The sequence below is a fragment of the Podarcis filfolensis genome, assembly GCF_964270895.1.
Source record: "Podarcis filfolensis genome assembly, chromosome: 10".
Taxonomy (NCBI): domain Eukaryota; kingdom Metazoa; phylum Chordata; class Lepidosauria; order Squamata; family Lacertidae; genus Podarcis; species Podarcis filfolensis.
The window spans coordinates 51,915,910-51,939,386 of NC_139612.1; the positions used below are offsets into that span (position 1 = coordinate 51,915,910).

Consider the following 23,477-nt stretch of genomic DNA (forward strand, 5'->3'; position numbering starts at 1 on the left):
CTTCTTCTTCTTCTTCTTCTTCTTCTTCTTCTTCTTCTTCTTCTTCTTCTTCTTCTTCTTCTTCCCCTCCGTTATCTCCCGAGACGGATGCCAAGTGATTAAATTTATTTATACACCGCCTTTTTCCCTTATAGGGACTCAAGGCGGCTTACCTTCTCTCCCACGTCAGGTGAGCGACCAATGCAGTACAAAACATTTCGCAAATGCGCAGCTGCCATCCAAGCCGGACTTTCTTCCTCACAAGGCAACACACAATTGCAGATCCATACCGAGTGTAGGGTGCGTGTGTGGACCGACGCCAGACAGCCCAGGTATTTGGAAGTTCAGAAGTTTATCATAATTTAACGGACTCCGTTGTTTTCAGATGCCTGTTTAGTTTGACGGGCTTTATACACGAATCGACCAATTAATTAATTTCTATTCAGTTTATCAGTCCCTTGAACATAAAGCATGACATAAAATCAGCGGAACACACTGCAATAAAACACTACCTAAATCTATATCGTTACATCTATAGCCAAGAGACGCGCGTGGTTCTCCTTCTTCCCCATTTTATCCTCAAAACAGCCCTATGAAGTATACTAGGAGGAGAGACACAAACTGGCCACTGGCCACCCAATGAGCTTCATAGCTGAGTCGTGATTTGAACCCAAATCCTAGCCGGAGTCTATAACCAAGCCACCATACTTGTGGCTCTTTGTCGTATTTTATAATTCGACTGATCGTCCTTATGTTCTGAATAGGTAATCTGTACAGATGGAGGGCGGGTTATAAGCACTTTTAATAACACATACATACCAGTCAATAATCCATTTATTTATATCCCCCATTTTCCAGGAAATATATCTGTGCTCAGGGCGTTTTTTAAAACCAAAAAAACCCTAAACAGTTGTACAACAAGGAGACCTAATACAAATCTATGGTGGTGGTGGTGATGATGATGATCATAATCATAATCATAATAATTTATTTATACCCTGCCCATCTGGCTAGAACCAATAACTAAAAAGAAACCCCAACAATGCACAATTTAACAGACATTTTAGCAATTTAACACCCGTCAACATTAAAGCGAGCATAAAGCTCACCAATCGGTAAGGTCAAAATATCCATTCGAGGGGGGAACTCGCCCTGCTTTGAATGATAATTATTATTAAGGCGCTGCTTGGAGTACCTTCCCAAGTTGGTCCCCCCTACACTTCTCCTGGTGGGACTGGCCACACGTGAGCAGAGACTCCGCCGTCTCTCGCCCTTCTGGGTTACATGAGCCCACGTCCCAAGTGCTGGAGGACAAGTCCCCAGCCGTCGTGGGCAGATTTCCCTCTCCCCACGAACAGCTCCTCGATTGCTTGCCGAGCTGAGGCAGGTGCGTAAAGGCGCTGCTGCTGCCATTCCTGGAAGGCGAGGTGGGCTCTCCGCCTCCTTCCAGAAAGAGCCAAGACTGTTTTGCCTCGACTGAAAAGCTGACGCAGGACATCTTCCCCGGCAGACCCGCACGAACCTAGACGAGGAGCTGCCCTCCAGGATGGAGCCGTCGACCAAGAAAGAACCTTCTGCGCGGGAAAGAGAGGCTGCGGGAAAAGCCACACTGACCCTCACCTTCGCCCTCCGCAACGGGAGAAAAGCGGGCATTTCTAGGGCGGCCAAAGTGTTCGAGGTACATCTCTTTATCACATTGATAAGGAGCTTGAGAGTTTTATTCGTCCCCATTTTTAGCCTGCCCTGTTAAGGTGAGATTGGCTCAAAGTCAGGAGGTGGCCTTCATAGCTGAGTGAGGATTTGCACCCTTGCCTCTTTTCATCCTACAAGACTCTGATTTCTTTCTTTCTTTTAAAAAAGGGCTTTATATACAGGTTCGTGAGGCTTATTTTGATATTGATTTCCTTTTTTGCAATAGAAAGCAATGAAAATGTTTTTAAGATCCTAGTAATGGAAATATAATAAATAAATGTCTGTAGGGGGCAGCGTATTAGTTTTCAGTGATCATCACCAACTTAATTCATTTTTTTATGAGTAAACTCCCAGCACGTTTGCCCAAAACTGTGCATCAAATGTTAATTTGGAGCAGGGTGATGAAGAGATGATGTGGAGATAATTAACAACATGCCCTGCCAATGATTGTGGTAGAGAAATATTTGCATATGAGCCTCAATAACATAAGAAGATTCCTGTTGGACCAGTCCAAGGAGGACCCCTCTTTTCCAGCACCCACACAGTGGCCAGCCAGGTACCTCTGGGAAGCCCAGTAACAGGAGCCGAGAGCTACAGCCCTCGCCGCACTGGTGGTTCCCTGCAACTGGTACTCTGAGGCTTCCTGCCTCTGACAGTGGATGCGGAACATGACCATTAGGGCTAGTGGCCATACTTTTAATGGTGATTTTGTCACAACTGCAATTCCATGTGCACTTAAATGGGCACCAATCTTACTCAAATACAATGCGACTTAACTTCCCAAGTAGGGATGCGTAAGTTTGTGTAGCACAGTTTCCGGTTAAACAAAAGGTTTGGTTCCAGATTGCTCTGGGAAGGAGGGGAAGTCGAATTCGTATTTTATTACTTTTATTTGCTTGCTACTTTTGTTGATTTGCTTGTTACTTTTGTGAACAACCCTGTGCATTGCAATTGGACACACACACACACACACACACACAACACATGCTTATGTAGGACTGCCTTTTACAGGTGTTCGATACTAAAATCTATCACCTTGAAAGCAGACCAGCTAAAGTATCTAGAAACACTGCAGATGACCTTGAATTTTTCGTGAGATGTGAAGTTCCTAACTGCGAGGTCAGCAGCCTCACTAATTCCTTAAAAAGAGTGGCGGAGGATGTGAAAGCCAACCAAGAAGAAAGAGGTAAGCAATCTGTTGGGCTTCTGCCTCACTTTTCCATATAGACACATAAACATTTTTTTTAATCAGTTGTGCAATATTCATAAGGGTTTATTAAGCCGTAACACCAAAAATAACTAAGCCTGTTTTATGATTGCTGAAGTCTTGGTTATGGGAATCCTTCACCCCTCCAGGAGTGATCACCCCTGGCCAGCAAATCTGGGGTGTTCCACAGGTGTATCTGGGGTGTTCCATCTAAATTATATGAGCTGGACCGACTCCAGCTCTTGTTCAACCCCCACATGATGTAGGTATCATGTACTCGGAGGTGTCTTTCCTATTGGGCTTACTGGCGCCTTGTGGCAGGGCGCTGGCCTCTCAGGGGCACCCCAGTGAGCTGTGCGGCCTTGCTGGCGGCCTCCCCTTTCCCTGCACCTGCCAGCTGCAACTCCCAGCCACATGGCTGGCGGGAGTGCAGCTTGCCTCCCAAGCCTCTGCAGGAGGAGAGTGATCCCTGCAGAGGCTTAGGATGGAAGCTGCGCCCAGCCAACTATATGGCTGGCTGGCGTGTAGCGCTCTCTCTCTCTCTGTCGCTCACCCTGTGGGAAGAGGGAGGCAGGTGATGGTGGGAGGAAGAAGAAGAAGAAGAAGAAGAAGAAGAAGAAGAAGAAGAAGAAGAGAGGTGCCCCCTGACTTGCCCCCTTTCTTCCTCCGGCTGAGGAGCCTCCACACTGGGTTTGCTGCCTTGTTTGCAGGCTCCTCTTGCCCGTCCTGTTTAGCTACATCTAGCCCGAGTCATGAGTAGCAGCAGCTGCTGCCCTGGTTTCTCTCTCTCCCTGGAATCATGCTCTGTGTTTAATGTTATGGGCAACTCTGTTCTGGGGAAGGGAAGCCTCCTCCCTTCGCTTTTCAAGCCCTGCGAAAAATATCACCACCATTATTATTACTACTGCTACTGCTACAACTACTGCCCTCCACCCATAGATATCAGGGCTGCTCACAGCCTAAGACTATGGTACTAAGCACATGCTAAAAACTAGAACAAAGGCAAACCAAACCAAGCCAGCAACCCTCCTTCTCCCTTATTTGTGAAACAAGCCTGTTAATTGCCTATCCAATTAAAAAAAAAAAAAGATCAATGCAAGCTAAAAAGCATTGCAGGGGGTTGGGCTAGATGACCCGCAGGGTCCCTTCCAATTCTACGTTTTTCTGAAAAACACACACGCACAACCCAACTATGGTCCCTCTGCAGTCCTCGCCCCAAGCAACTGTGTGTGAGACATGCTCCCCAGAAAGTCTGCCTTGTCTTGCTCAGTGGCGTAGCATGGGTTGTCAGCACCCGGGGCAAGACAAGTAATTTGCGCCCCCTAACCCGTGGATTTGCGCCCCCTAACCCTTGGATTTGCACCCCCTAACCCTAACCCCCAGATGTTGTGCCCGGTGCGGCCGGCCCCCCCTGCACCCCCCACGCTACGCCACTGGTCTTGCTACCTGTGGTTTTTGGTCTCTCGTCAGTTCCCTCCCCCCAATCTATTCATATTCCTTTCTCCCTGATCTCCAATATTACATTTTCCTCTGGCTGATACTTAAAACAGAAAGCCCTAATTCCCAACTGTGTTTCTTGCTGCAGTCCTACTGTCTACTCAGAAGTAAGGTCCTATTAGATTCAGCAGGGCTTACTCTCAGGTAAGTGCAGTTAGGGCCGCAGCCTTTGTGACCCAAGTTTTGGGTCCTTTCTAGGTTCAGGATGTCACTGCTTTACACCCCCCCACCCCACCCCCCACAATATTTGAAAACGTCCGCTTTGTACTTAAACACAAATTGGCTGGGAACTTCATTGTCTGTGTCTTTATTAATTTATTTAAAGAACAACAAACTGGTGATTGCTTTAACTTTTTGATATGTGGTGATTTGAATCATGAGGATGAATTAGAAGAACCGCTGAGTCTTGAATGAGTCTTGCTTTGGAATTGTGGACTTCATTAGATTTTCTTCTGCCTTTTCATTTTATTTTTTTCTAAGGGATTGTTAGAGATAATGTGTAAATGTGGTGTCAGCTCCAAAAAAAAAAGGGTCAACAACTCTAGGGACCCTTTCCTAAAAAAGGTCAAAAACTTTGGGGTCCCCCCTTAAAAAAGGTCAACTACTCTGGGAAAGGGGGGGCGCTGGAGGGATTTTTTGCACCACAGCGCCTGATATGCTTAAGATGGCCCTGCATGCACTCACAATCTGTGGTTTATACCCTCGGCTGCAGCACCGTGGTTCCCAAAGAAAATACGAGACCTTGACAACTGCCATCATCTGATCACCAAATTTGACCCCGATCTGGATCATGACCATCCGGTGAGTTATTTAGACCTGGTGGTAACTGAGTGCTGCCCAGTTAATAAACTCTGTGATTTGCAGATCTAACTGGACAGTTGCTAACATCATTTGCCCTCTTCCATGAAGCCTTTCTTTATTATCTCAACCATTATCAGAACTACATTCATATGCTAAGAATTTGGATCTTATTATATTATATTTTTTGGCTATTCTACTTACTGCAGTGAAGTGTTGTCTCTCAATCCAATTTTAGGGATACACCGATGCTGAATACAGGAAGCGAAGGGCTTTTATTGCAGACCTGGCCTTCAATTTCAGACAGTAAGTGCACAATAAAACAAAACAAAAGCAATAAGCATTCTCTCATTTTTCTTCACCGCTCACACATTCATGCAGTTGTCGTATAGTTTTCTGCAGATTTCTGTGGCCTCCTCTGTTGGAAAACAGGAAGAAAAGGGAGAACTTCTAAAAGATAGTGAACATCTGTAGTTATTTTAAGGAATATTTTGGCTTATATTATTATTAATAATAACAACATATATTAAAATTATGTGGGGCGTGGCTTACCTAGGCCCACTAATATTTTATTCAAGTTGGTAGCTCTGTCTCTGATCAACAAACAATAGGCCTCAGGGACACTTTCTAGAAGATCCTTGGTATCTCCTATATCTGTAGCACGTAAGGGACTTCTAATCACATGTGCTCTTTTACAGGGGTGACCCATTGCCAAGAGTTGAGTACACAGCCCAGGAAACAGCTACATGGTAAGTGCCTGGCGTCACAATGGCCCACAAAAACCGTAGAACATGTGGGGGAAGGTGAGAATGTAAAATGGCTCCTTCCCACCTTTCCATTCTCCGGCATGGAAAATAATAGTGGCACCTTGAACCATATGCAACACAGCACATCTGATTCCAACATTGGAAGTGGAGGCCCCTCTCAAGGCGTCCCATCAAAGAGAGATTCATACAAGGGAGAGGGCCTTTTCAGTGGTGACCCCTTTTTATAGAATGCCTATCCCAGTGAGGCTGCCTGCTCGATACTGACAGGAACATCCTTTGGGTCCCAGGTTAGGACATGCCTCTTATTCCAAGGTTTTGAGGGAATATAGTAGTACCTCGGGTTAAGAACTTAATTCGTTCTGGAGGTCCGTTATTAACCTGAAACTGTTCTTAACCTGAGGTGCCACTTCAGCTAATGGGGCCTCCCACTGCTGCCGCACCGCTGCCGCGCGATTTCTGTTCTCATCCTGAAGCGAAGTTCTTAACCTGAGGTACTATTTCTGGGTTAGCGAAGTCTGTAACCTGAAGCCTCTGTAACCTGAAGTGTCTGTAACCCAAAGTACCAGTGCATGATGATCCTGCTTATTGCCATTTCTCGGTGGAGGGTGGTATTGTAGTAAGTCATCAAAGGAGCCAACTCCTAGGGGCTGTAGGGTCTTCAGCCCCCACAATAAAATATTAGAGGGGGCCAGGCCTCCGCAAAGTTGATGGCCATTCCCATTTAAATGGTGTGTGTGCACTGTGTCATCTGATTGATTGTGCAGGTCAGGGCTTACCTGGGCCCCCCACAATATTTTATTCAAATTGGCACCCTTGTAAGTCATCTAGAGACATTTCATATTATTAGGTGACAAATAAATAAGACGTTGGTTGAGCAATGTACACATCTAGTGTAAAACCAACCAGTGGGATTTACAGAGTGCATTAAGCAGCTGTAGACTGTTGATGCAGTTAGGTGTCTGGTGGCCAAAATGCAAAACAAGTTTACAGTCTGTGCCTGAGTCCAGTTTGGAGAAGAGATGGGGATACTGACCCTCACCCCATATCCCAACTCAAACCACAAATTATTATTTCAGATTCCTGGACATCACACTCTTTGGCCAGCTCAGTAGCTCAACAAAGTGGCTGATTCCACCCCCCTAAACAATTCAATAGGTCTCTGTTCTAGCTACGCACTTCAAAGGGACCACTTTCATACAGTGGAGCCATCAGAGCAAGTCTTTGGGGCAGAAGCCTGGCACAATAGAATGAGCAGCAGCACTGCCTGAACACAGCAGGGCCGAGTCATCCACACTTGCTTTTCTGCACAGGTCTGGAATTTCCAGGTCCACGTCAGGTTTTTTTTGTTTTTTGTTTTTGTTTTGTCCTGCTGCCTTCCCTGGGAAAACTCATTTTTTATTGCTGAATCAGAGCAAATGACAATCCACAGAAAACCTGATTGCTGTTTGCTTCAATTCAGTAAAACACAGTTTTCCCCGGGGAAAGCTGCAGCAGCAGAAAAAAAAACCCGGGTCACACCCAGACTCAGAAATCCCAGACCTGTGCTTAAAGATGCAGCACAAAAGGATGAGCCCTCAGCCTAGAGCTGACGGCAGTCAATATAATGTCCTCCAGATGTTTTGGACTACGATGCCCATCATCCCTAACCATTGCCATGCTAGCTGGAGCTGATGAGAGCTGTAGTCTAAAGATCTGGAGGACACCAAAGCACCACGAAGGCACCACAGTTAGTCTGGTGTCTAACTGCACTACTCTTGGGATCACTCGCATGAGGCCACCAACATGGGTGGCTTTGAAAGAGGTTTAGAGAAATTAGGAAGAACTTCCTGACAGTAAGAGCTGTTTGACAGTGGAATTTGCTGCCAAGGAGTGTGGTGGAGTCTCCTTCTTTGGAGGTCTTTAAGCAGAGGCTTGACAACCATATGTCAGGAGTGCTCTGATGGTGTTTCCTGCTTGGCAGGGGGTTGGACTCAATGGCCCTTGTGGTCTCTTCCAACTCTTTGATTCTATGATTCTATGATTCTATGACCACTAGCCACGACAGGATGCCTCCAGGGACCATTGATGATTTGTCAAAATCAGAAATCATTCTGATATCCTCACAGGGAGGATTAGATGATGTTGTGTTAACCTACATCCTGCAGGGCCTTTCCCCACTTTGGCCTCTGGCCCTGCGCACCACTGGCATGGTTGCCCACAAGCGAATGCAGTTCTTGAATTGAAACAGATTATTCACCCCTGCTTTTGATAAGAAGAAATAGGACAGAATAATGGACCAGATATCTTGCTGAATTCAACCATGCTGTGTAGGAAGCACAAGTCTGGTTTCTTGCTCTCCTGAACTTTTCCTGACTGATTGTGGAAGTGGTCTAAAGCTCATAAAGCTTTTGGGGGTTTTTAAAAACAGTACTAACAATAGCCACCACTGGAAGCTGATGTCTTTTGTTTCTCATTCTTTAACGTAAACTGCACCCTAGTCTTGATATTTATTGAAAATAGAGACAACCATTGTGTGATGCTGAATTTCACCCTTCATAGCAACACTTGAGCAGCTGAGAGAGGGAGGGAGGGAGGGAAAGAGAAATACAATACAAACAGGAAAAGGTTATTGGCTTAGTCAGCATTTCCAAGAATGACCTCAATTTTCATAAAACAATGTTTACAAATGTGTGAGAGCCCCAGAGCTGAATAAAAACCTACTTCCACAAGGCTCCATGCCATTGCATGATTATTACATGCTCTCTTTCCAACAACTAAACATGTTTCTTCCCTTTAAAGACAGTTACTTTAATCATCCCTGACTGCTGGCCCTGCTCGCTGGGGCTGATAGAGTTGGAGTCCAACAATATCTGGAGTGCAACAGGTTCCTCATGTCTGCTTTACATGGCAAATCATTTTCCACGTACATATTGGTGTTCACTGTGGTGAACACCATGAAATACCAGTAGCAGATGTCCAGTACATGTCCATTTGGTGCCCCCACGGATCCTGGAGGGCAATCAAGATGATCAAGGGACTGGAAACCAAGCCGTATGAAGAATGGTTGAGGGAGCTGGGTATGTTTAGCCTGGAAAAGAGGAGAGTGAAAGGAGATATGACAGCCACCTTCAAATATCTTATGGGCTGTCACGTGGAATAGGGTAAGACCCAAACCAATGGCTTCAAATTACAAGAAAGGAGATTCCAATTAAACATCAGTAAGAACTTTTTGACAGTAAGAGCTGTTCAACAGTAGAATGGAATCCCTCAGAAGGAGGTGGCTTCTCCTTCCTTGGAGGTTTTTAAGCAGAGGTTGGGTGGCCATCTGTCATGGATGCTTTAGTTGAGATTCCTGCATTGCAGGGGGCAGGCACATTGCCTTGCCTCCAGAGCCCAGGGCCACACAATGTCACCACACTGTGTGTGCATGCCCCGCAACATGTGCACATGATGTCAACATGCCCCGCAGCCCTGTCGCTGTTATGAGAAAAGTGTGTCTTATGTGTGTGGTGTATCATTTAAAATATGCTGTTTGCAAAGAGGTCCATTGTAAGCTAACACCGCTGTTGTTTTCAGGAGAGAAGTCTACCAGAAGCTAAGCAGTCTTTATCCCACTCATGCCTGCCACCAATATCTGGAGGCCTTTCATCAGCTGGAAAAATACTGTGGGTATCAAGCAGACCATGTCCCTCAGCTGCAGGATGTCTCTGCTTTTCTAACAGGTAAGGAGGTATGGCACTAGGACTCCTGCCAGGTAAGGGTGTTCTTATGAGTGGCAGAAGTGAAATCCGGAAACGGGGGGTTTGTAATGGGGCACACCCAACAATCGTTCAGAATTGGCTCAAGCCCATTTCAGAGCCAAATCCAAAACTGAGGTGGGATGAGTTCACCTATCCCATCTTCCACCTCCTAAAATATGGCAACTGGTTTCCATGCATCGCCCTAAAAGTCCATTCACCCCCTTTTCGGGCGGGTGGCTTTGTGGGTGGGCCCCAGGCCTACCTGGCAAACTGACCTATCACAGGCCGGATCGTATTCCTACAGCCAAATGGGCCAATGGTGGCAGGAGTTAGTGGGTGTTCCCTTGGACACAGGACCAACCGACCAATTGCAGCCCTTGGTGTTGTGCCCAGGGGAAGTTTAAATGCCTGGCCAGCATGGCCTTATGGTCTTCCTGTTGCTGTGCCAGTTCTTCCACCCTCCGTCCCTCAGATTAGGGTTTTTCATGGATGGTTCAAGCTTGCTATGGACAATGTCGGTTGCCTAATTTTTCAGGGGCCGGGCAGGAATTTCCCCCACTTGGCTAATTGGCACCGCCATTTGGGTTTTCGCCTACCTCATAGCAATCGTCACAACTTTGTATGGAGGATAGGCATTGAGTAAACATAGTCTTGGCTGGAGGGGAGGTTGTAGCCTCCATTTGCCCCTCCACGGGTAAGGGTATCCTGTTAAAGGGCTCTGGAAGGAGTGGCTCCTGCCCAATGCCCAGATGGAAGCTAGGGCCATACCACTCCTCCAACAGGGACCGCTTGAGGGATGCCCCAATTTGACGCAGGTCATAGGGCATTCCCTCCCCTCAGCTTCACCCTTAGAAACACTCCCAGCAGATGAATGGGAATAACATGTGCAGTTGCTTACCACAATGCCTATGGCCAAACCTCACATGTGTAACCAATAAAGTTGTGGCCTTATTTGATCCCAAACCAATATGCTGTATGGTGTCTAGTTATTTATACCTTGGGGAACAGGGTGGTCACGGGGCCTCGATACACAATATGGCAACTGGTTTTGTACTACCTTGGTACAAAACTGAAGGATGGCTTTCCAAGTCATTAAATAGAGAGAATATTGTGTTTCTGGAATGCATCTATCCAGATACTAGACATGATTTTATTCCAAGGAACGAAAACCTATAGCCAAAAAGGGAAAACAATTTTATGTAGCTGTATTTGGAGGCTAAGAGTAGAAATTTGTTCCTGTAAGTTCCTTTAGGGCAACTGGTCATGAATTTCCTTTCAACTCTCTTTGGGTTTCCAGGAGATGTTAAGCATTCAGTCCAAGTGAGCCCCCTGCCCACCTCCCCTATTCTTTATTGCATCCCAACTTTTATTGGAGAGCCATAAATCACAAGTAAAAGTTTTTACAAGTTACTCTTCTTACTACATCCTTCTCCCTTCCTCTACCCCACCCCATCAACTCTTGAGATATCCATGTTTAAGAATGCGACTGTGTGTCGTGTGTGTGTGTTGTTGTAGTTACAATTTTATATTACACAATTTTGCAAGTTGCTGGCGAAGAATTATTAACCTGAGAAGGTTACAGAAGCATTTAGTGAGAAGAACACATGAGCTAAGCATTCCAAATCTAGAGTGGAGAGCCTTGTCAGAGGAAGGTAAAGACATGTATCCATGGCATGATGGCATTCATGAAAACTGAGTAGTGCATGGCAGGTTGCATTAAGTGATTTGGATGCAATAAATAAACAAATGCCTATTTCCACCACAACCCTATTCCGAATTTTATTCCTCCTTTAATTTTCCTTGCAGAAAGAACTGGCTTCAAGCTGAGGCCAGCTGCAGGGCTTCTCTCGGCTCGGGATTTCCTTGCTAGCCTGGCATTCCGTGTCTTTCAGACAACCCAATACATCAGGCACTCGTCTTCTCCAATGCATTCCCCAGAACCGTGAGTAGGAGTCGGGTGATCATGTAATCAGTCTCAGGTAGTGGCCAGGGAGGCCAGCAGTGGCTCTGTAGAAGCTGGTTCAGTGCTTCCATATAGCACAATATTTCTGTTCCGCTAGGATTGGGGGTTGTGAGGACTCTATTTCTCAGAGAGCTGCTGGGAGCAGGAAAAGGTTATAGGAAGTCTTCAAGATTCTCACTCCGTTTGGCATGAGAATGGTTTTGACGGTCAGCATCAATCTATTATGATCTGTTCACACGCAACACCCTTCTGTGGCCACACAGTAACTTCTATTATCCATCTCTCCCCACCTCCCACCCCGCCCACCATCCGTATTTTATTACGTTCCACTGGCTTTCAGATCTTGAGATCAGGATCCAACATCAGCATTTGAGATGCCAAATTCCTGTTTCATTAGAAGTTGCATAAATGTGTCTGAGGTTCAAACTTCACTTGGCATTGATCACATGCAGTCCCCTCCCCCAATTTCTTTCTTTCTTTCTTTCTTTCTTTCTTTCTTTCTTTCTTTCTTTCTTTCTTTCAGAGGACTAAGAAAGGAACACTCCACTAAAGCCACTTTCACTATCGCCTGCTGTGGTGTGGAGTTTAAAGAGGCATCTTAGGTACATTCTCTGGATTGAGATGTGGCAATCCAAGTGTGGTGATCACACAGGGTCCCCGGACGTTTGACAGTCTATTGATCCCTGTGCCACCACTATGATCACTTTCCGGCTGCCACCAACCCGTTTCTCTCGGGTACACACTGAGTCCAGACAGTTGTTAACATTAAAACAAATAATCAAGTTTATTTTATAAGCATGAACAAGTTTATGGTTTCAGTTAATTTTTCTTGTCAGTTTCTTATCCTTAGTTTCTATACCGGCATATACCTTCCTAATAACTTCTAACTAATTATCCCAACTGTCTATCTGACTCCTCCTAACAGTTTCTCTCTCTTTCTCTCACAACAAAACTCGACCAACCCACAGACTTATCCTTCCTCATCCTTCTCCAACTCCCAACTGACTTTCCAACAACTCCAACTCTAACTCTAACTCCTCCCCTTGGGTTCCCACTGGCCAATCACTTCACACTCATTTAACCCTTTCCTTATGACCCACCTAGGAGGGCAAACGCCACACCAAGGATTGTCAGGTAGACGCAAGGGACACATCTTATGACTCTTAAAAAAAAACAGCACATGTTTTCGTTCTCACAGTGATTGCTGTCACGAACTGCTGGGCCACGTTCCCATGTTAGCTGACAAAGAATTTGCCCAGTTCTCTCAGGTAACGTTTCTGTTGTTCTGACAGGGAAAGGTGTCGTGGCTTGGTGGAAGGGCACATGTTTTATATGCAGGAAGTCACCTGTCCCAGGTATCTCCAGTCAAAAGGAACAGGAAGCAAACAACAAGGAAAGTCTGAGACCTTGCAGAGCCTCAGCAAGTCAGAGTAGATAACACTGGGCCAGGTGGACAAATAGTCTGATATACAGGAGTCTCCTATATAGGATTGTCCTCAATCTAGAGGGCGGGGAATTTGGGGTACTCCAAATGTAGGTGCACCCCAGATCCTTTCAGTGCTTGCCAACACGGCCAATGGTCAGGAACGACCCCTGTTCTGTAGAATCATTTATGCCAGATAGGAAACCACTGGACTTGCTACCTAATTCCACCCACCCAAAGCAGGATGAGTTACAGGCTTCACTCAGGTGGGATGTATTATATAGGAGGGATGGCATGCAGTGGCCTCCAAGACTCGAAAAGAAGGGAACAATGTAGATATTAGACCTATTTTTATGGGACCAGGGTCTGGAGAGCTCTAAACTTCAAGTGTGAGGAGGTTGCACAGTTTTGGTCTGGCCGAAAAGCTCAGTTCAACCCTGAGGGTTCAGTTCAACTCCCAATTATTTATGCCAGATAGTAGGGGGCTAAATTTTTTGATCCACCCATTTTCAAAGGTTTCAGGGGTTGGATGAGCCAGAAAAGGCATCCTGGAATTGTCTGTGCTCTTCAGAGGCATGGCAATTTAAAGGAAAAAAAATTAGGTTGGGGATTTATCTGATAGATATGTGGCAGAGGGTTATAGATGGCCTTTATTTTACCTAAAAAACCTCCAAAAACCTTTGCTTCAAGTAGTGTCAGAGTTGCACTAACAAGAGCATTACTTCCTCCTTGAGAATGGACAAATGACAATGATGCTACTCAACATGACATAGTTTTGCTAGGTTTCATTAAGGTGGATATGGGTCAAGTTTCTTCTATTCTGTGTTCCGCTGAGCATGGTTGGATTACATCACTTTTTAAGTGCAAACGATTTGGTTCCTAGTTCTGTGCTGATGTTGCCAGATGTGTCTCAAATCACATGGGTGTGGACCAGGAAAGACTATTTCATACTAGAAATTTATGTATCCTGCACACTTGGCAAAACTATAATCCAAATATGCAGCATTAGCTCTGAATTTATTGTTATTATTATTAACCTACATGATATACTAGATTAAACTGGGGGAAATTACAGGCATACAAAACTACACAGATGTTTGTCCTTAAGCTAAGGATCGTACCTTCAGTGTAATAATAATTCACAGAAAAGGACTGTATGTTCTCATAAACCAGCCTTTCAATAAATATATTGATCCTTGATCTAGGATATTGGATTAGCTTCTCTAGGAGCATCTGATGCTGATATAGAAAAACTGTCAACAGTGAGTATATATATTTATGTATTTTCATACTGCAGGTATTATACCAAAGGCTCAAAATATAAGCTATTTCAAGCTCCCCTAGAAAATGCTCAGTGGTTGGTTTTTATTTTTATTTTTATTTATTTTGTTTTTTTAATGCCAGGACATTTGGGTGTCTTGAGGTAGAAAACACAAATTGCATCCTCTTCATGGAGATTACACACACACACACTTATTCCCAAAAAACCCCAGATGGCATTCTGATTTGTGTACGCAAAGTTTGTGTAATTCTTGCAATGTGATATAGTCATGTTCCAGCACAGGGGTAGCCAACGTATTGCCCTCTGCGTTTTCTTGAATTCCAACTCCCATCAGCCCTAGCCAGCACGGCCAATGGTCAGGGAACTGTAGTCCAACAAGATATGGTGGGCACAGCATTGGCTACCTGTCTTCTAGCATGAGAAACAGAACCCAAGGTGGGTCTAGCAGATGCTTACCCTCAACTTCCCCACCCCAAAGGACTAAGTTTTGTTGGCCTCAACAGCCACCATTTTGTTTGACATTTGTTTGACACTGTGGGGAAATCAAAATGGTCGCCAGCAGGCAGCTGCCTTTGAGAAGCAATGTTAACGCAGATAAATAAATTTGCAACGTAAGGCAGTGTATTTCCAGGGACACAGTCACAGGATAACCTGGTGGGGCTGGGACTTCTCAGAGGAGTTTTCATAGTCCACCCCATTACTCTTTGTATTTACCAGCTCTATTGGTTTACTGTTGAGTTTGGACTCTGCAAACAAAATGGAACTATTAAAGCCTATGGAGCAGGTCTCCTGTCCTCCTACGGGGAGCTGATGGTAAGTTTGTTCACCCCTCTCTCCAAGTATTATTTTAACATTAGATAAACTTACAAGCTGAGATCACTAGAGGGCAGCATTACGCCTAATGTTCATGTGCTTCATTTTAAAATGAATCTGTCCCTAATGTTTCTAATTAATGGTGAAGCTACCAAGTCACCAGCAGAGTGTAATAAAATGATGAGGTCAGGATATTGAAAACATTGCTGTGGCGTGTCTGTCCCCCCCCCCACAACTGTTGTTTCTATTAAATTTATATATTGTTTACCAGCCAAAATGGCTTCTAAACAGTTTGCAACTGTAAAATCAATTATAAAACCTATACATTCTTTAAAAAGCACAATAAAACAGTTCCACCACTGCATCAAAACATCCCTAATTCTAAAAACTATAACCCTAAAATAGTTAAAAACAATTAAAACAATAAGATCAGAAGGTGATGTTCCAGGGGAATGCTGATCCAAGCAGGTGTGTCTTCAAAAGGCAGTGGAATGCCAATACTTATTAGGGTGCCCCAATCATTGCTGATTGCAGTGCTGCTTTCCTGCACCAGGGCCCAACACTGTAGATGGAAACGCACAGTGGTGACCGGTGACCATTGGAACTGATAGAGCAGAAAGGCAAGCCAACAGGAGGTGGAGTCAGAGTCAATGATAAGCAGAGTCAGAACCAATGGAAGGCAGAGCCAACTAATTCTGGTTTTGTCTCCATCATCCTGCTGAGTACTGCAAGGGCAACACTGGGACATTTTGGGATTCAGTGGAAAAGGCATATTTTAAAAGGCTTTACAACCTCTATTTCCACACTTTTATTTGCTGCTTGTTTTGCTTGCCCTGAACCTGGACTGTGGCTTCCAGGGTCCAACATCATCTCATAAAAATGCCAGGCAGCTGCCACTGCAATTGCCCCAAAACGCCCCAGAATGATGTTGTGTTGTTCTGGGGCATTGTGGGCAATTATAATGGCAGAGTCTGGCACTCACTTGGCAAGCCAACCCACCCAACTCCCTGTGCAGTGTAAAGAACAGCCACCTGCTGAAATATGAGGAGGGGGACAGTAACTGTTAGAATTCCTGCTCCATGACTGCAGTCATGGGATTTTTGTCTATCACATGATGGTATATGTGTGCCCTGCTAATACCCTCTTCAAATTTGGACTCACCCTGTGGAAGTCAGAGCACCTTTCTGGTCCAGCAATCTACTCACTATGTAATTATGTCTCTCTGCAAAGCTATCAAAAGATGGCTTTCAAAATATGTATTTGTTTTAAGCAGTGGATACCATGTGCTTTTAATTGACAGCTCTTGTTTTGGTTTTGTAGCCGAATCCTTAAGGCAAACTTCAACCCTATTTTTCAACCATCACTTGGCCTAGAAACCTAGCTTTGCCTTTCAAAATAGGAGGTGAGATCTATCCGACGATATTCAAATCCCCAACTAGCATGAAAGAGTTTGCCTGCTGGCCAACCTTACGTTTTCTGAGCTATAGAATGCACCCGAGACCCCTGAGTTTTGCACTGTAATTTTACTGTATTGTCAGCTGTTCTGCATTAAATCAAATGAATTTCATGTTAACACCCCGGCTGGAGTCTAGCCTACGTACAGTAAAATGTAATGGCCCATACTTCACAATTGGCAGCGCTCACCCCTTGGCATGCTTCGTTTGCAGAAAAACAGGGCTCCCTTAGCTCCCTACAGGTCACCTCGGGTCATCTGATCATTTTAAAGCAGAACTTCCCACAGCAAAGAAGGAAGGGCTCTGCTTGAAAACTCACGCCTGAGGTTCTGAAACCTTTCAGCTGGCTTTCCCAAGGCCTGAAACACAATATATCTGCGTGTTTTTACTGATGCATCTGGTTTAGATTGAATGAGGACTCTCACAGGAATCTCCCACATACAGTGCACTGCTAATCAAGCAACTAGAGTCTTGGGTCCCCTTTTAAAAAAAATTGTGTCCTTTGGGTCAAAGCAGTTTTTTCTCCTCTAGTTCTTACACCATCTTTGGAAGCAATGGCAAGTAGAGGTAAAGGCAAATAAAGAGCTTGGGTGATTTAGAATACAAAGAACAGAGTTTTACCCAAATGCAAGATCATGCAAGAGCCAGTGTGGTGTAGTATTTAAGAGCAGTGGACTCGTAATCTGGTGAACCGGGTTCGCTTCCCCACTCCTCCACATGCAGCTGCTGGGTGACCTTGGGCTAGTCACACTTCTCTGAAGTCTCTCAGCCCCACTCACAGAGTGTTTGTTGTGGGGGAGGAAGGGAAAGGAGATTGTTAGCCGCTTTGAGACTCCTTCAGGTAGTGATAAAGCGGGATATCAAATCCAAACTCCTCCTCCTCCTCCTCCTCCTCCTCTTCCTCTTCCTCTTCCTCTTCTTCATGTTGGGATTTGCCCTTATCACTACTGCCAGGCAGCCCTTCTCCCAACCTATCAGTAACCCCCTTTCCTTTCTTTCCTCCAAGCCCACATGGTAGCGGCAGGGCAGTAGCAATGGAAGGACTCTCTGGAGGCTTCTGCGTGAGGCTTCCTTGGCTTCTAAGGACATGGCAGCCACAGTATCCCAGGCACTGGGAACCCTGGGAAATGCAGTTCCCCAGAGCTCCCAAGACCTGCTGCTAGTGTCCTACTGCCATCAGCTTAGTTAAGAGGAAGGGAACGAGAAGCAGAGTTAAGCAGTTCTTGACAGGAATAGGGGGGCTTGGGGAAGGGATTTGGTCACATCCCTTTGCACCCATGATGACAACATTGGTAGCACATCTAATTCAGTCACAGCACGACTAATCCAATTTCAGAACTGAGCTTTTTTTGTAAAGAAAAGGAAAAGCAGCAATTATTTCCACCTTAGGGAGAAAACATTTTGCTCATCCCAGTCCCAAGCCACACAATGAGGAGTTCATTCATCATTAGAAATATACAAACTTGAAGTGTAGATATGAAATTGTCTCCAAAGGTTAAATAATCCAGGTGAACAGGTCATGTGATTGAAGGTGAGGGAAACACTGATATTTGATGGGAAGGGACAACTCTCCCCTCTTTACTAAAGTTAAACATTGTCACACACACCCCTTTGAAGCCCCATAGATTCCTTTCTTCCTTCCCACACCCATTTAATTTTTTGCTATGGTTGCTACCCCCTCCTTGCATTCTAAGCCTACATCTTTGACATTTCCCAACATGAACACTCTTGCTTTTCTTTACTAATAGTATGCTTTGTCAAAGAAGCCACAGTACAAACCCTTTGACACAGACGCGATGGCCGTCCAGTCTTACCAGGACCAGTCCTTCCAGCCTGTCTACTTTGTAGCAGAACACTTTGAAGACATGAAGTCTCAGCTCCAGTAAGTATGGCAATGGCACTCACTCAAAGCAGATATCGCCCATCGCCAAGTGAGGATGATTTGGCCTTCAGAACACCTTTGATGGGAACATGGAGTCATGCACAGACCTCAGAAGGTGTTGTTGTCCTTTCGGAATTCTTAACTTGGCATGTGTGTGTTGTGGCGTGAGGGTACATAGGGACAAAGCCTCACCTCTTATTTCACAGCACTGACAATTATGCCATCTCTTGGGGGTCTTATTTCCTAGTTTTCTGCATGCCAAAGAAGTCGATTCTTTTTCCTCTGGGAGGAACCCACTAAATAAGCCGGGCGAGCTTCTCTGGGGAGAGCATTCGACAAATGAGAAGCCACCACAGAAAGGGCCTGTTCTTGTGTTGTCACCCTTTGGACTTCTTATGGAGGGAAGGGCATAGAAAAGGAGCTGTGATGACAAGCGGCGGTCCTTAAGATCGTGAGGTCTTGAGCTGTGTTATATGGGGATCTCTCCAGGCACAGGGGATGCACCAACAGTTGGAAGGATCATCTCCATACAAAACTTTTACTTGGTAAAAATTAAGGCCACAGTTTATTTATGAGACCCTGCTCTATTTAATTTTCCAGTGGTGCCAATCATAAAACTGGAAAAGAACAGACTTTCTCCAGACCCTATAAATTGCATGCACTTGTAAAAACTCATTTTTTGATCAATTTCTTTTCCTCTACAGAAAATACACCGTTAAGATCAAGAAACCTTTTACTCTTCATTATAATCCTTTTACCTGCAATGTTGAGGTTCTTGACTCACCGCAGAAAGTGAAGGAAATTGTTACCCACTTGAAAGAAGAACTGAAAACTCTCTGCCATGCCTTTGAAAAGCTTTCGTAAAACATTTGGCCTAAGCTATCACAGTTATAAGATACTATTTAGAGAATGTGATTTACAGTGCATTTGTAGTCGTTGATGGTTCCTCGGTCAAAGAGAAAATGTATTAGTTAGTATTCTTAGTAAGGTAAAGGTAAAGGAACCCCTGACCATTTAGGTCCAGTCGTGACTGACTCTGGGGTTGCGGCGCTCATCTCGCTTTATTGACAGAGGGAGCCGGCGTACAGCTTCTGGGTCGTGTGGTCAGCATGACTAAGCCGCTTCTGGAGAACCAGAACAGTGCACAGAAATGCCGTTTACCTTCCCACTGGAGTGGTACCTATTTATCTACTTGCACTTTGATGTGCTTTTGAACTGCTAGGTTGGCAGAAGCAGGGACCGAGCAACGGGAGCTCACCCCGTTGAGGGGATTCGAACTGCCGACCTTCTGATCGGCAAGTCCTAGGCTCTGTGGTTAAACCCACCATGCCACCTGCATATTCTTAGTAGTCAATCTGTAATAAAACATGGCTTGTGAAAGTGGGGGGAGAGTCCCCTGAGTGTTAAGATTGCCAATTCCATCCTAGAGAGTGTGTGCTTGTATCAATACATTTGTTTCCAAACACAGCTTGGACTCATTCATATTTTAGATGCACCCCTAAAAAATATATAAGCAATACAGAAGCATAAGTACTTGGGCTGGTCCCTGCCTCTCCACCTAACCTACCTCAGAAGGTTGCTATGATGATAAAATGGGGGAAGGGAGGACCACGTACATCACCTTGGGCTCCTTAGAGGAAAAGTGGGATAGAAATATAAACAACAACAGAGAGATACCAAGTCAAACTATTGGTCCATCTAGCTCAAAGTTGTCTACATTGACTGGCAGCAGATCACCAAGGTCTCAGCCAGAAGTTGTTGGAGATTGAGCAGAGGCCCTTTTATAGGCACATCAGATGCTTCGCAGTGGCTACAGACAAGCTACTTGTGCTCGATACTGCTTGTGGCTTCTTTGGTGTAGCCCTGCTGTATCACACCAAGGGATAATCCATTCTGGCACCTGTTGCACAATGATCACTCCGTTCATAGAATTCCTGGCTCAAAACACAGACTGCACACACACTATACCTTTGAAGTGCATTCAAAAAACATCTCCTCTCCTCATGGAATCCTGGGTATCGTAGTTAAGTTTTGTTGGGAATTGTAACTGTGAGGGATAAACTAGTAAAGGTAAAGGTACCCCTGCCCGTACGGGCCAGTCGTGTCCGACTCTAGGGTTGCGTGCTCATCTCGCTCTAGAGGCCATGAGCCGGCGCCATCCGAAGACACTTCCGGGTCACGTGGCCAGCGTGACGAAGCTGCTCTGGCGAGCCAGCACCAGCGCAGCAAACAGAACGCCGTTTACCTTCCCGCTATAAAGCGGTACCTATTTATCTACTTGCACTTAAGAGTGCTTTCGAACTGCTAGGTGGGCAGCAGCTGGGACCAAAAGACGGGAGCTCACCCCGCCACAGGGGTTCGAACCGCCGACCATACGATCGGCAAATCCAAGGACCGAGGTTTTACCCACAGCGCCACCCGCGTCCCTTCGAGGGATAAACTACAGTGCCCAGAAATCTCTCTCTCTCTCTCTCTCTCTCTCTCTCTCTCTCTCTCTCTCTCTCTGTGTGTGTGTGTGTGTGTGTGATTTGAATGTGCTTTAAAGATATAGGATGTTTGCAACCAAAGCCTCATGTGAGGCTGCACTTATTTTGGATGGCTGCTCATGTATACAAAGACACCTCTTTGATTAGGCAGCATGTTCCATAATTGTGCATATTATATTTGGGCATCCCGGCGATAATTCTGCTTTGTCCACAAGATGGAACTGTAACATCAACATTCATCCTCTCTACCTCCTCCCAAACTGGAAAGAAGACATTGTTTTATTCCTCCTGTGTCATTTTCCAGTTATGACTAGGAGAAGTTCAACTTGGATTACTGAGTGAAAGGGAAGTGGGGTAGTATTTGCTTCCTCCCCCCACCCTGCTTTTCTGCATGAAAAATAAGAGTCCGGTTCTCCTTAAGGCTGGCCCCATTAAGCTGTGCCTCTGGACCCTCCTAACTGTTTGCATCCTGGAAGAAAAAGAGAAAGAAAGCTGGACGGGGAGAGGAAAATTGAAACTGAGACGCATCAGTTTAGTGAGCTATGGATGATTGATTGGTGGGAATGGCGATGCAAATAATACTGAACTTTAGCGGTGCCATTTTATACCACGTGTTTTCATTATGTTACAACAAAACAGCTGATCATTCTACGCTGTCTTAGCAATATACCAACTGATCTGAAAACTTGATATTGAAAGAAGTGCATGAGAGACCACATAGGGGTGATCTGTTAGACCAGGCGGGAGCAGACTTCAGGTTTGTACATCCACTGGGCTTTTTATTAGAACCTAGAGGTTCATCAATCAGGTGCAAAACAGTGGCACAGGATGCAGAACAAAGGAATGTGTCTATTTTTGCATTTCTGGAACAGAGTGCCCACTCCTGGGCTTCACAACTGAAGCAATACACATGACCATCTGCAGGCAGGCAGGCAGGCTGTAAGACCAATAGGTCCAGGGTCTAAAAGAGATAGGGAACCTTTCTCAGTCCAGGGTCTACGTTCCCTGCTTGACAACTTTCTGGGCACTGCATGGCAGTGGTGGGCAGAGCCAAAGGCAGGAACGGGAGCGGCAACAGATGTGAAATGTATCTTTCTACAGTAGACTAGTTCCTACAAACACCTCTGTCCACAATGTGGACAAGCAAAGGGCATAATCAGAGCCCAACTGAGGAAAAGAGGAGGTGCAAACTAGAATCTGTGAGGGGTGTGGCCTGGGGAAGAGTCCTACGAGCCAGATGGAGGGGTGCAGAGGGCCACATTTGGCCTTTAGGCTTGAGGTTTCTTACCCAGGTCTAAAAGTACCACTGGTATATCTTCTGCTGTTTATTTGAGTGAAGGAAAGTAAGGAACTGATTTTTGCGTCAGAATGCACATTTGAATGCTCTTCCACATAAAAAAACCTATCCCACACAGATAAAGCATCACCGATCAGAGACACAATGCCAGAGCAGTCCTTCTTGGTGTGCCTCTTTTCCCAGGCAGGGCATTTCTGACATGGGGAAGACGCGTGTGCAGCCCCCAAGAGAATAACAACAATTGAGGGTCTAGTAAAAAGAGCAGTAAAATAATTCTGTCACATTCTTCCCTTACCTGCGTCCTGAAAGGGCAGTATGTATCAGTTACCACTGGCTTTTCTTGACTCCTTGGGTTAGAACTAAAAAGAACTTTATTGGGAACAGACAAACCGAGAGTAGGCTGGCTCTAAGACATGATTTGTTAATTGTGACAGCCTATTATCCAGTTAGAAGAATGTATTCTGGAGCAAATCCATGTGGGAGAAGGTCCATGCTAATAAAAACAGGAATAAATGTCAAAACATGGTAAAGATATTGCAGAGTGTTTTGTCTGCTGCGCAGTGTACACATCCACACCACCATAAAAGGGAATGGATACATTCGGGGTGATTGCTTTGTTTAAAAGGGTGGGGTAAGAATGACATGGGGCAAATGAGTGAAAATGGGAGAAATACACAGAAACACAGCCATGCAATATAAATGGGCATTGCCTTAAAAAAAGAGAAAAAGATTGACTGTGCTGGTTACATCAAGTGGCCATTCTGAAATCAGGCAAGCTTTTGATGGATCAAGTTAGAAATCCCATAAATCAGGAGTGGCTAACCTCCAGTCCTCCAGATGTTGCTGTTCATCAGTTCCAGCCAGCATAGTCAATTGTGTGGGATGATGGGAGTTGGAGTCAAGGAACATCTGGAGGCACCTAGGTTAACCAGCTCCAATCTACCTGGACATTTTGACTTTGCCATGCGAAACCTAGCATTGTGTACGTGTGATGATGATGTTTTGTGGCAATCTACACTACACTCAACGCATGCCAGAAGCACAACATGCAGCTAGGGCACTATGGAAAACACGAAATCTCTATGCCGGTGTGATCACTGCTCTGCAAAACAACCCAAAACTACAGAAGACATGGTAGTTCAAATGCAAACATCCAAAAATCAGTGAGGGCCTTCTCAGTAAACTCGCCCACCCTGTGGAACACTCTCCCATCAGATG

General features: G+C 45.2%; 1 protein-coding gene across 1 annotated transcript; it reads left to right on the top strand.

The window, feature by feature from the left end:
- Nucleotides 1–1,376: 1,376 nt before the first annotated feature.
- On the top strand, nucleotides 1,377–19,410 carry LOC310743697 (tyrosine 3-monooxygenase-like). Its single transcript, XM_083574137.1, has 12 exons — nucleotides 1,377–1,657; nucleotides 2,683–2,857; nucleotides 5,088–5,176; nucleotides 5,412–5,479; nucleotides 5,872–5,922; nucleotides 9,496–9,641; nucleotides 11,466–11,601; nucleotides 12,821–12,890; nucleotides 14,251–14,307; nucleotides 15,045–15,140; nucleotides 18,343–18,476; nucleotides 19,181–19,410. Exons 1-12 carry the CDS (start codon nucleotides 1,526–1,528, stop codon nucleotides 19,338–19,340), a joined length of 1,314 nt encoding a protein of 437 aa, XP_083430263.1. The 5' UTR covers nucleotides 1,377–1,525; the 3' UTR covers nucleotides 19,341–19,410.
- Nucleotides 19,411–23,477: the final 4,067 nt, after the last annotated feature.

What these genes read in the sequence shown, in the direction of transcription:
- LOC310743697 (XM_083574137.1), top strand. Translation starts at nt 1,526, where the DNA reads ATGGAGCCGTCGACCAAGAAAGAACCTTCTGCGCGGGAAAGAGAGGCT. An exon ending in CCAATGCATTCCCCAGAACC is followed by an intron (nt 11,602 to 12,820) that starts GTGAGTAGGAGT and finishes TCGTTCTCACAG; the next exon opens with TGATTGCTGTCACGAACTGC. An exon ending in AATTTGCCCAGTTCTCTCAG is followed by an intron (nt 12,891 to 14,250) that starts GTAACGTTTCTG and finishes TCCTTGATCTAG; the next exon opens with GATATTGGATTAGCTTCTCT.